Source organism: Leptodactylus fuscus, chromosome 1 (genome assembly GCF_031893055.1).
Source record: "Leptodactylus fuscus isolate aLepFus1 chromosome 1, aLepFus1.hap2, whole genome shotgun sequence".
Lineage (NCBI taxonomy): Eukaryota > Metazoa > Chordata > Amphibia > Anura > Leptodactylidae > Leptodactylus > Leptodactylus fuscus.
The window spans coordinates 241107260-241117056 of record NC_134265.1 but is presented as its reverse complement, the minus strand read 5'-3'; the positions used below and the strand labels follow the sequence as shown (position 1 = coordinate 241117056).

The 9797-nt window shown below is 39.6% G+C and overlaps 1 protein-coding gene across 1 annotated transcript; it reads right to left on the bottom strand.

The window, feature by feature from the left end:
* Positions 1-594: 594 nt before the first annotated feature.
* On the bottom strand, positions 595-9411 carry AMBN (ameloblastin). Its single transcript, XM_075283682.1, has 9 exons — positions 9358-9411; positions 7370-7420; positions 6136-6183; positions 5539-5655; positions 4430-4651; positions 3685-3777; positions 2310-2354; positions 1558-1602; positions 595-1122 (listed from the first exon to the last, which is right to left on the bottom strand). Exons 1-9 carry the CDS (start codon positions 9409-9411, stop codon positions 595-597), a joined length of 1203 nt encoding a protein of 400 aa, XP_075139783.1.
* Between the last annotated feature and the right edge of the window lie 386 nt (positions 9412-9797).

Here is a 9797-nt window from a genome sequence, read left to right as displayed (position 1 = left end):
ACAACCCTCGTTTGCAAAACAGACATGAAAAATGGATGTTTTTCACCCACGTTCATCTTAATGTAGATTTATAGGAGATTGTATCTGACACTGTGCCTGAAGGGAAGAGTATCAGTGATTTTACACTGTATGGTGTATATGTTGACAAACATTTTCAGTATATGAGCCAGGATATCTCTGAAATTTTCCAAAATACGTCTCAAGTGCACTGTACACAGAGTCTTAAGATTGTATGATTAACTGTATGGATCTTCCCTCAAGCACCTCAGTTAATCCTGATGTAATACACTCTGTTCCATATGGTGGTTTGCAGATCATTTTATCAAAAGCTGTTTATATTAACAGATTAATACAAATGGAAATTATTGCATATATTATTAGTAGAAAGCAGTTTGCTAACTGTTAAAGGAACACTCCAGACAAAGCACTTTACACTATGGTTTGCCTAGTTCAGGGCCTGAGGGACAGGTGTATGACACAGGGATTCTATTTGGCGAATTCGTGAGTCAAGCATCGCCCCCTCAGGCCTTCACCTGACATTACATAGTGTAGGTTTTACCTGGAGTGGTCCTTTCAGATAGGTTTTCTATTCCACTATGGCTCCTGGAAATAATGATGCTGTAGATGGAGGTCACTATGCATTATGGTGGGATCTATAACATTGTTTGTGTGAGTCATGTCTACATTAGTGGGGATTTCTCTATGAATACCATAACCTAAGGTTTCATCCATACCATATGGCGCAAATCCTGGAGCAGCATCAAGTGTTACTTTGGGGGTATAGGCTGGAGTAACGGCTGTTGGGAATTTGCTTTGCCCTAAGGGATTAAATACTATATTAGGTTGATTGATGTTGGGAAATAACATGGCATCTCCTTGACTTGGTGGAAGTCCCTCTAACCCAGGAATGGAAGGGTTGGACCCTACAACGGAAGGATTTTCAACTGGGTTCTTTATTGCTCCTTGGCCTGCAGACTTTACTCCTGCCCCAGGAGAATCATCTTCTATAGTAAAGTCCCCTGTAAGGGAAGGGTTCTGTGATAACCTTCCAAATCCAGGCCCTAGGCCGAGCAGACCTGTATACATGGAATTCAAGGCATGTGCAGCACCAGCTCGTCCACCCTAGAATACAAAAAAACAGGAAATACACCATTACATAAAGAAAATACAATTTACCATGTTTCTGCTTCGATTATTTTATTGTTTTTTTTTTTCTGTTTTAAACAGCCCCAAATACAGATTCTACTGGGTGGCTGAGTGACATCCCTCCCCCATTGATGCACATGTTACATAATGCATACTACACAACTGCATGGAATAGCATAATGTGAAAATACAAGGAAAATAGCAAACCCTGCTGCATACGACCTGTAAGGAGGCTTGTTTACCGTATGTGCTCTAGAGGGAATGAAGTCTCATACCTCCCATTAATCCAGTTATAAGCTCAGCCCCGCTACATCTTTGTGTCACCTTAAAATTCAATTATGTCCAAAAATGTAACAATGCACATAGTATATATTTCCCAGCAAGCACCGAAGCATGGTTAGTGTTTTGTACCTGCATTTCCTCTGAACTCATGACTCCAAGCCTAGCTGGGGGTCCCTATAAAAGAAGAAATTTTATCAAACTGACATGAAAGGCAATCAATAATAATATACCAGTTTTGAATACTGGTCGATTTTTTTAATGGTCTTTAAGGCTAGATTCACATAGTGCTTTTATTAAAAGCTGCATGCCTTTTTATATGCAATAATGCCTAGCATATTTTTCCTATGCGATTCAGCATGTGTGAGATTTCGCCGAGATGATGATGTCACAGCAGTGGAGCAATCATTTCCATCTAGCCAAGGGGTGGCACACACCTATACAGGGGCATGGTTTCAACAGAGAAAGCGGTGCTTGCGGATCTCTGGGAACACCCCTTGTACAAAAAATGTGTCCACTTCGCTATGTGGGGCCTTAGCCTAAGAGTTAGACTTTTACATGCAGTTTTTAAAGCCAAAACCAAGAGTGGCTTGAATAACAGTAGCACCTGTCAAATATATTATCTCTCTCATTAAGATACACACCAGGTTTTGTATTGCAGGTGATGTATTGTTTGCTTTAGACAATTTGCAGCAAAAACAAAGCAAACGGATTATAAAAATATATTCCGATTAAGTCATTCGAAATCTTTAGCTTCATATTTAGATTCATTATAAAGTGAATTTAATGCAATGAATGAGGGACCATGAGAGCAAATTATCTAAAGTCTATTTTAAAAAAAACATAATAAATAGAAACAGCATAAGAATAAGCATTTCACTTACTCCAGGTACTCCTCCGTAATTCATAAAGAAAAGCCCAGGATATGGCTAAAAAGATAGAAAAGTTTTAATGGTAAAGCTACTCATGGAACCATCCATTTATCTTAATCTATAGACAGAGAAATAAAGGTCCAGAGCAGAACAGATGCAAAAAAGACATGGGTGTGATACCCTAGGAAAAGCTACTGTCTCCTTATACCATGCTCTATTAATTAAGAAGGGGCAATTATACAAGGCATATACATAGTCATAGCCAGGTAGGAACATCCCATGGAAAAACAAGGATCCATTCTATTAGAAAGTCACATAGATCATAGTAAGCTAAGCAGCAGCATACCCTATAGCCTATGTAGTGCATATTGGATCTGTGCAGTGAGAGTAAGGGGTGTGTCCCAGTTGTGCCAGAATTTTAGCACAAAATTCTAGTTCAATGAATGACAACTAAAATGTGGTGTCAAGTCAAACTAGACAGTCTACCTACCGTGTTTCCCCAAAAATAAGACATCCCCCGAAAGTAAGGCATGGGGGAGGTTTTGTTAAATTGTCTAATTTAAGGCCCCCCTCAAAAATAAGGCATCCCCCAAAAAACACTGCATCCGGCTGAACACTGTGCGCCATGTTCCGTGTGCACAGGTATGCCGGCTACTGCTTCTGCTGTGATACCACTGTCCCTGCTGCTGTAAGATGAGCTGGAAAAGTATCGTATGCTGCGGGGTGTCCACTCTCCCAGCTCATCCCACAGCAGCCGGAACAGTGGTATCACAGCAGAGGCAGCAGCCGGCTTTCCTGTGCACATGGAGCACAGCGTTCAGCCGGCTGCAATACCCACTAAGTGAGGCTCTCCAGCGCAACTGCCGGAAGCCTCACTAATCTCCGCTAAGCCCCGCCCACCACTTCTGACACAACCAACAGCAGCACCAGCGCTGCTACGAAGATGGGGAAGATAAGTAGCATACCTCCCCCCTTCACCTCCTGGACCACCTACAACCAGCAGTCATGCCAGAGCTCCGCTAAGGAAGTGTGGGCATGACTGCTGATTGTCCCCTGCTTCGGCCGCTGCATAAGACATCCCCCGAAAATAAGACAGGTCATATATTTTGGAAGATAATTTAATATAAGACACTGTCTTATTTTCGGGGAAACACGGTTTTGTGCAGTGATGCATTTGGAGGCTTAGTCTTTCAAGTTTTCTTTTCTGCTGGCCAACAATGAGAAATTATGTACAATTTCCTAAAAAGAGGTTGTTTCATCTGTACAAACCCATGTAATATGGGATGATATGGATATATATATATATATATATATATATATATATATATATATATATATATATATATAATATCCCCTTGATGTGCATTCCTATTAACATCAGACTTACATGCTGTTGGTGTACAGGTGACACAGCTGCTGGGTCTGGCACTGCTGGATCTGCTGCTCCTTGTTGCAGTAATTTATTCATTATTGTCTGGTACTTTGCATAGAAAAAAATATATAAAAGTAAAAGAATGTAAATATAGAAATTAATGTAATCTACAAACATACTGATATGTCTTCTTTGCATATGTTTAACACCAATTCTAAAAACTAACATATTATATTATGGATAAACATTTAGAAAGTAAATGTAAAAGTAAAGAATGGAAAGTAATTGAAGGATGAAGACTGATTTTTTTCCTTATGCTCTCAAAAAGTATAGACATTTTATTATATAGTCCACTTAAGAGAATGTTGGGATCCCAAAGGGACCATAATAAACATATATAGCATATATAATTGTATATACGTAGACAAGCTTCTCTGCTTTCCAGGACCTGATAATAGAGAAAGCGCCCCTAGCTTCCAATTTGGGATGACTACTACTTTGGCTATATATATAATTTGGACTAGTATCCCTTCCTTTCCAAATATAATGGATGCCCTAATATTTTGCCTAAGAGTCACCACAGACTTTGATCTGTCTTTGTGACTCTCTGTCCACAAGCCATCATTCTTTAGAGGATCTAACTATAATACTATTAGGAATGTGTAGCTAGTATAATAAATGTTTGGTGGTTTTTGTGCATGTGTATAGAGAAATACATTTAATAAAACAGTATGCTAAGACTTTGCAGGGTAATGATTACCATAAACAATGCTACCGTTTGGATTTGACCATCTGCTGGACCACCCTTTGGAGGAGTCATTGTGGGATCTGCTTGATTCGGGTATCCCAGAGGTAACAATGGCTGCATGAGTTGCTCAGTAGTTGGTTGTTTCTGTGGGCCAGCCTGTGTATCCTGGCCTGGTTTAGCAGGATCAACTACACCGGGTAATGGTGGAGGGTGTATGGGCAGAGCATATTCAAACTACAAAATAAGCATAAAGAAATGATAATAATATAAAATGTGAAAATTTCACAGTCAGGTCTAATGCATGCAACAGACTATGCAGGAAGAGGGGACCCCAGGGGGGACAGACGACATTCTGGTCTGACGGATACAGAGCAGATCCTACCATGCTCTGTGTCATCGGAACAGCACTGAAGCCCCCGTAAAGGTGAGTGTATCACAAAAGGGACACAAATCACCTTTGGATGTCACACCAAGTGTCATCCGAATGCATTCCACTGTCCACAAAATCAGCCCCCTTGGATAACACACTCGATCTTGTGCATGGGGCCTTAGGATTACAATTTTCCTACTTCAATATAATTTTTTAATTTCTTATGGGTTGTCACTTAAAGAGAATTTATGTCCATATCCCTTATTACGACAACTTCAAATCATATTGTAGGGTCCTCTGCTCAGTCCCCCTTTCTATAAGCCAGAGTCACTACTGTCATGTACTACATGAATGATATCCACCATTCACTACTTTATTTGACAGTTATCAGGTATTGGCAACTTCTCTGGAGCTAGATCTAGGTGATCAGTGTGACATCTCTAAAATTATAGGCACAGTCTGGGATTAGACAACCCTTTTTTAACCCTTCATCACCTCCCAGTGGCCTCCTGACATAAGATCACAATATATATACATTTAGAAACAATCTGTGCTATTCAAACTGACTGTATTTTTTAAAATTGCATAGATATCCAGTTATCCAGGTGTCACATAAACCTTTCCTAAGCAGAATACTAGATGAGCTGTGGAAAAGATGTACTAGAACATTATATATATATATATATATATATATATATATATATATATATATATATACACAGTATATTATAGGACACCCAAGAAAGAATACCTGTTGGTTGTCTGGCATCTGTGGTCTTTGATGAAGCCAAGGAAATGTGGGATGTGAAGGTAATAGACCATGTAGCCAGAGAGTTGAATAAGGGTCATTATATCCAAATCTAGAAAACTAAGAAAAAATAAAACATACTGTAACATAATTTACCTATGTTGTAGTTCTGTATGATAATAAAATACATTTGATTATATGATAGGATTATGTCCATAAAGGAGTGTCACCACATCCTTCCATCATTTCTGGAATGTCCATTCTTAGACATTTGCATTATGCCTCTATTATTCTTCTAAAAATGTATAAATAAAGAAGGTTATGTTGTAACTTCTTCGCTTGTTACGTAGTTAGCAAAACTTAAGATGTACAAGCCCTTATTGCTGTCCCTATATTGGCTTCTGCAAGCAGTCATTAGTATATTAATAGATGAATAAGGGAATGGCTGTGTATTTTTACTTTGTTACAATAACACTCACAATGCTACACTTGTTGGTCTGTATAACTCTCATAATAACATTATTCTCAATAATATTTATTCCGTACTATTATATAATTTATTTCATTGTCTTTCTTTTTATACAATGCTGAGATTGTTACCTGAGGCAGAGCTGTGAGCTTGTTGGCAGTTTGCTGCTGTTGTAGTGTCTTGAAAAAAATGAAAGAATTCACTATTATTTCACTCATATATTGTGAAATAAAAGGTACGATGAATAAATAATTGAAAGACAAATCCATTACAAGGCACATACATAATCACTGAGATTCTCAGTGCGACAGTCCTAAGTACCGTGAATAGAACCTACCACAGATGTCCCCTATAGTGTTTGCTGAAAATACTCCTTATAGCGTCAGCCAAAGATTTCAATGCCTGTTAATGTGTAATGTGATGAGGATGTGCTTTCATGTCTAGACACACTGATGAAAACAACTCCAAGCTTATGGTGTGTCTTCTCATAGAGAGGTAGAGTACTGTTACTTAAATATTACAGGCAACTTTCAATGTGTGATCGCTGGTTTCTTAAACACGTTCCACAACTATTCTTGCAATTTCCTTGGTTGCTATTTACTGTGTTCACTTAGGGCAGGAGCTGGTGAACCTATATCTTAGTGGTATAGTCTCTTGGTTCCTGGTCACACTAGCTGCCAATACATTACAACTGCCTCACAGCACTGTTTCAGACCATATTTAAGACCCTAGTATGGCAACTTTTGACGCTAGACCACCTGGATGTCATGGACTTGGTGGAAGTACAGAGGAGAAGGTCAACCTCTCTGGTAAGCAACCTCAAAATATCATCTTAATAAATGCAGTACTTCACCCCTCCATTACATGAGACCGCCCACCCACAGACCATATAGATTTTCATGCACACATCACACATTTATCCTTGTGCTAAAACAATCTTCTCGGTGAGAATACACCGGACTTCTTACCGCCCTGAGGAATGACTGGCTTTACTCCATGATAACCAACCCCTTTAGCAGAAATACATTTATATAAAATACTATCATAGAACATTGGAGTCATTTACAGCTACCTGGTGGTGTTAGTAGCTGGACGCCAGGTAGTACTAGTAGCTGGACGCCAGGTAGTACTAGTAGCTGGACGCCAGGTAGTACTAGTAGCTGGACGCCAGGTAGTACTAGTAGCTGGACGCCAGGCCCATGTTGTATTGTGGTATATTGAGTAGTTGACTTATTAGACAGACATGGCTGGGCAATGTCTGACAGAATTGCTCTCGCAGAGTGAATGCTCTTACTGTTCACAGTGCAGGGCAGTTTTTGTCATAAAACATATTTATTGTATTATAGATGCTATAAATGAACTTACCTCTAGACTCACACTGGCTATCCCATGTGTTCCTGCTGACTGCGGGTACATCTGAGACAACATAAATGCTATCATTAATCTACACAAATGCATTTTATTTTGTAATCTGGTTCCAAAAAAATGATCAAAGAAATAATTTTTAAAAAGTCATTACAAATGATTGTATAAATGTAATATAATTATCAGTGACTACTATTAGTTGCTTTAACATAACAGGACGGGAGGGTCCAAGTAGCTTGAAGTACATTACTATGTAAGGGCTATTTCTCTGCACGGCTAGCCACAATGGGATGCCAATGCAGTGCACTGGCATCGCGTCACGGCATCCCACTGTTGACTGGGACCAAATGAATGGGCCTAATCAGGAGTGAGTCACGCGCTGCGGACGCCGTGGCTGAGTCAATTGTAGAATCTTCAGGAAGATAGGGCATGTTGCTTCTATATCCCGCTAGCTGGAAAAAAATCTGTAGTGGGAAAAAAAAGCAAATTGAAATGAATGGGAGCCTTATTTGCAGTTGGATCTTGAGTCGGATTCTGCGTTAAACTCCGCTTGCAAAAACCTCCATGTGAACATACCTTTAAATGGGTTTTCAGGGCAAAAAATATTTATTACTTTTCTGGAAGAAATGGTTATCAGATGGGTGGGAGCATGACACCCTCTTTCTCTCACTGGAATGGGAGCTAAGCTGCAATAACTCAGTTTGGCCATTACACGGAGAACATAGCAGTCTGCTTCCTGCTTCTTCTTTGTGTACCAGCTACTGAGGACACATGATCGGTGGAGGTGTTGTGTGTCAGACCCCCATCAATCTGATACCTGTAGCCCAGAAAACCCCATTAACTTTATAAAATGCTCACTGTGTCCAACTGTTCTCAGGCCCTGCTTACTTGCTTGAATTGAATATATGATAGTTACCTGCAAAATATATAAAAAGCAAACCTATACTGTCATATATTATTTATTTGACATGTTACCTTACACTAGGTTCACACTAGCTTTTGGGTTTCCGCATGGGAACCCAAAAGGCAGAGACCATCTCCACTGAAAAAGCAGTTACACGTGGAAACCAGCAGACCCCATAGACTATAATGGGGTCAACCAAGTTTCCGCGGATTTCAGTATAAAACTGCAGGACTTTCCTCTCCAATGATCTTAAGGAGACGCCAACACTAATATGAATCCAGTATTACTCTGTTAAAGTGCACATACACTCTCCCACCCAGTCTGACAATGGGCATGTAGAGGTACTACCGTATGCTGGGTGGTACAATGCTGGTTTGTATCCTGCATACTAGCCTTATTCTGGTAACTAGAATAAGACACATGTACAATATTTAGCCAGTATCAAACACTTGTCTTGCTATCTGTTCTACTCACTGTGCAGTACTCACAGCGTCGATTAGGCAGGAGAGCTCCACTTTCAAGGAGTTGTGTAGTCTCTCAAAATTTTTTTTTACTAGAAAGCTCTGAATGGTATAAAAACCCCTAAGCACTACTCACCATACAGATCTCCTGCCCCTCCCAAGCCACCAATCCTGGGCTCTATGCTGGTCTCTGTATCCTGACCTCCAGGGCTCATGTTCAACACAGACACGAGACATGCTGTAGTCTGGTAGAAAAGGTCACATGTCTGTGTCAAAAAAAAGATCACTGGGAACCAAGATACAGAGACCATCGAGGGAGTCGGGAATAAGCTGCACAGATACAGAGGGGGAATGGTAACTTTGTTAATTCATGCTATTCTAAGCTTCAAGGGGTTGAACAATATACCGTAAGTCATTTACCGTATATCACAATGCTACACAATTAGAAATTATTTTTCCAATTTTATATATGAATAGCTGGGAATAAAAATGAATATGTAAAGACAATATGAGCAAAGATTACTTGGAGACCTCTTACATGTGGAAGACTTCAGCCATTGCCTGGTAAATGGCTGCTTATTATACCTCACATTTTTTTTCCCATTTTTGCAGAAGATACTTACAGGAAAGGTAAGAACGGTTCCTAGCATACACAGAACCAATGCCAATTCCTTCATTGTCCTCTGTTGTATCTATAGGAAGAAATACATGTAATACACATATATAGATAAAGGTTGTTATATATCTTTTCATGGAAATTTCTAAGATCATTATGAATCATGTGACTGGAGATGTCTTAAAGATAACAACTCAATAAAGGAATACTCTTTGCCAGTAATAGCTCAGTGTAATAGTGCTGATGATCGACTGATCCAAGTTAATGTAGATTACATCTATTGTGCAGGATACAAAATGCAGATTATGGGAAGCACTGCAACATATCACCTGGCTATTGCCAATAATCCATGCCACTGAATGGGGAGATGCGGTCACTTCAAAGATTCTTCCTCCACCACTCAGTTTGCATTGATCTGTGTAATAACTAAAGCTGATGCAAGTGACT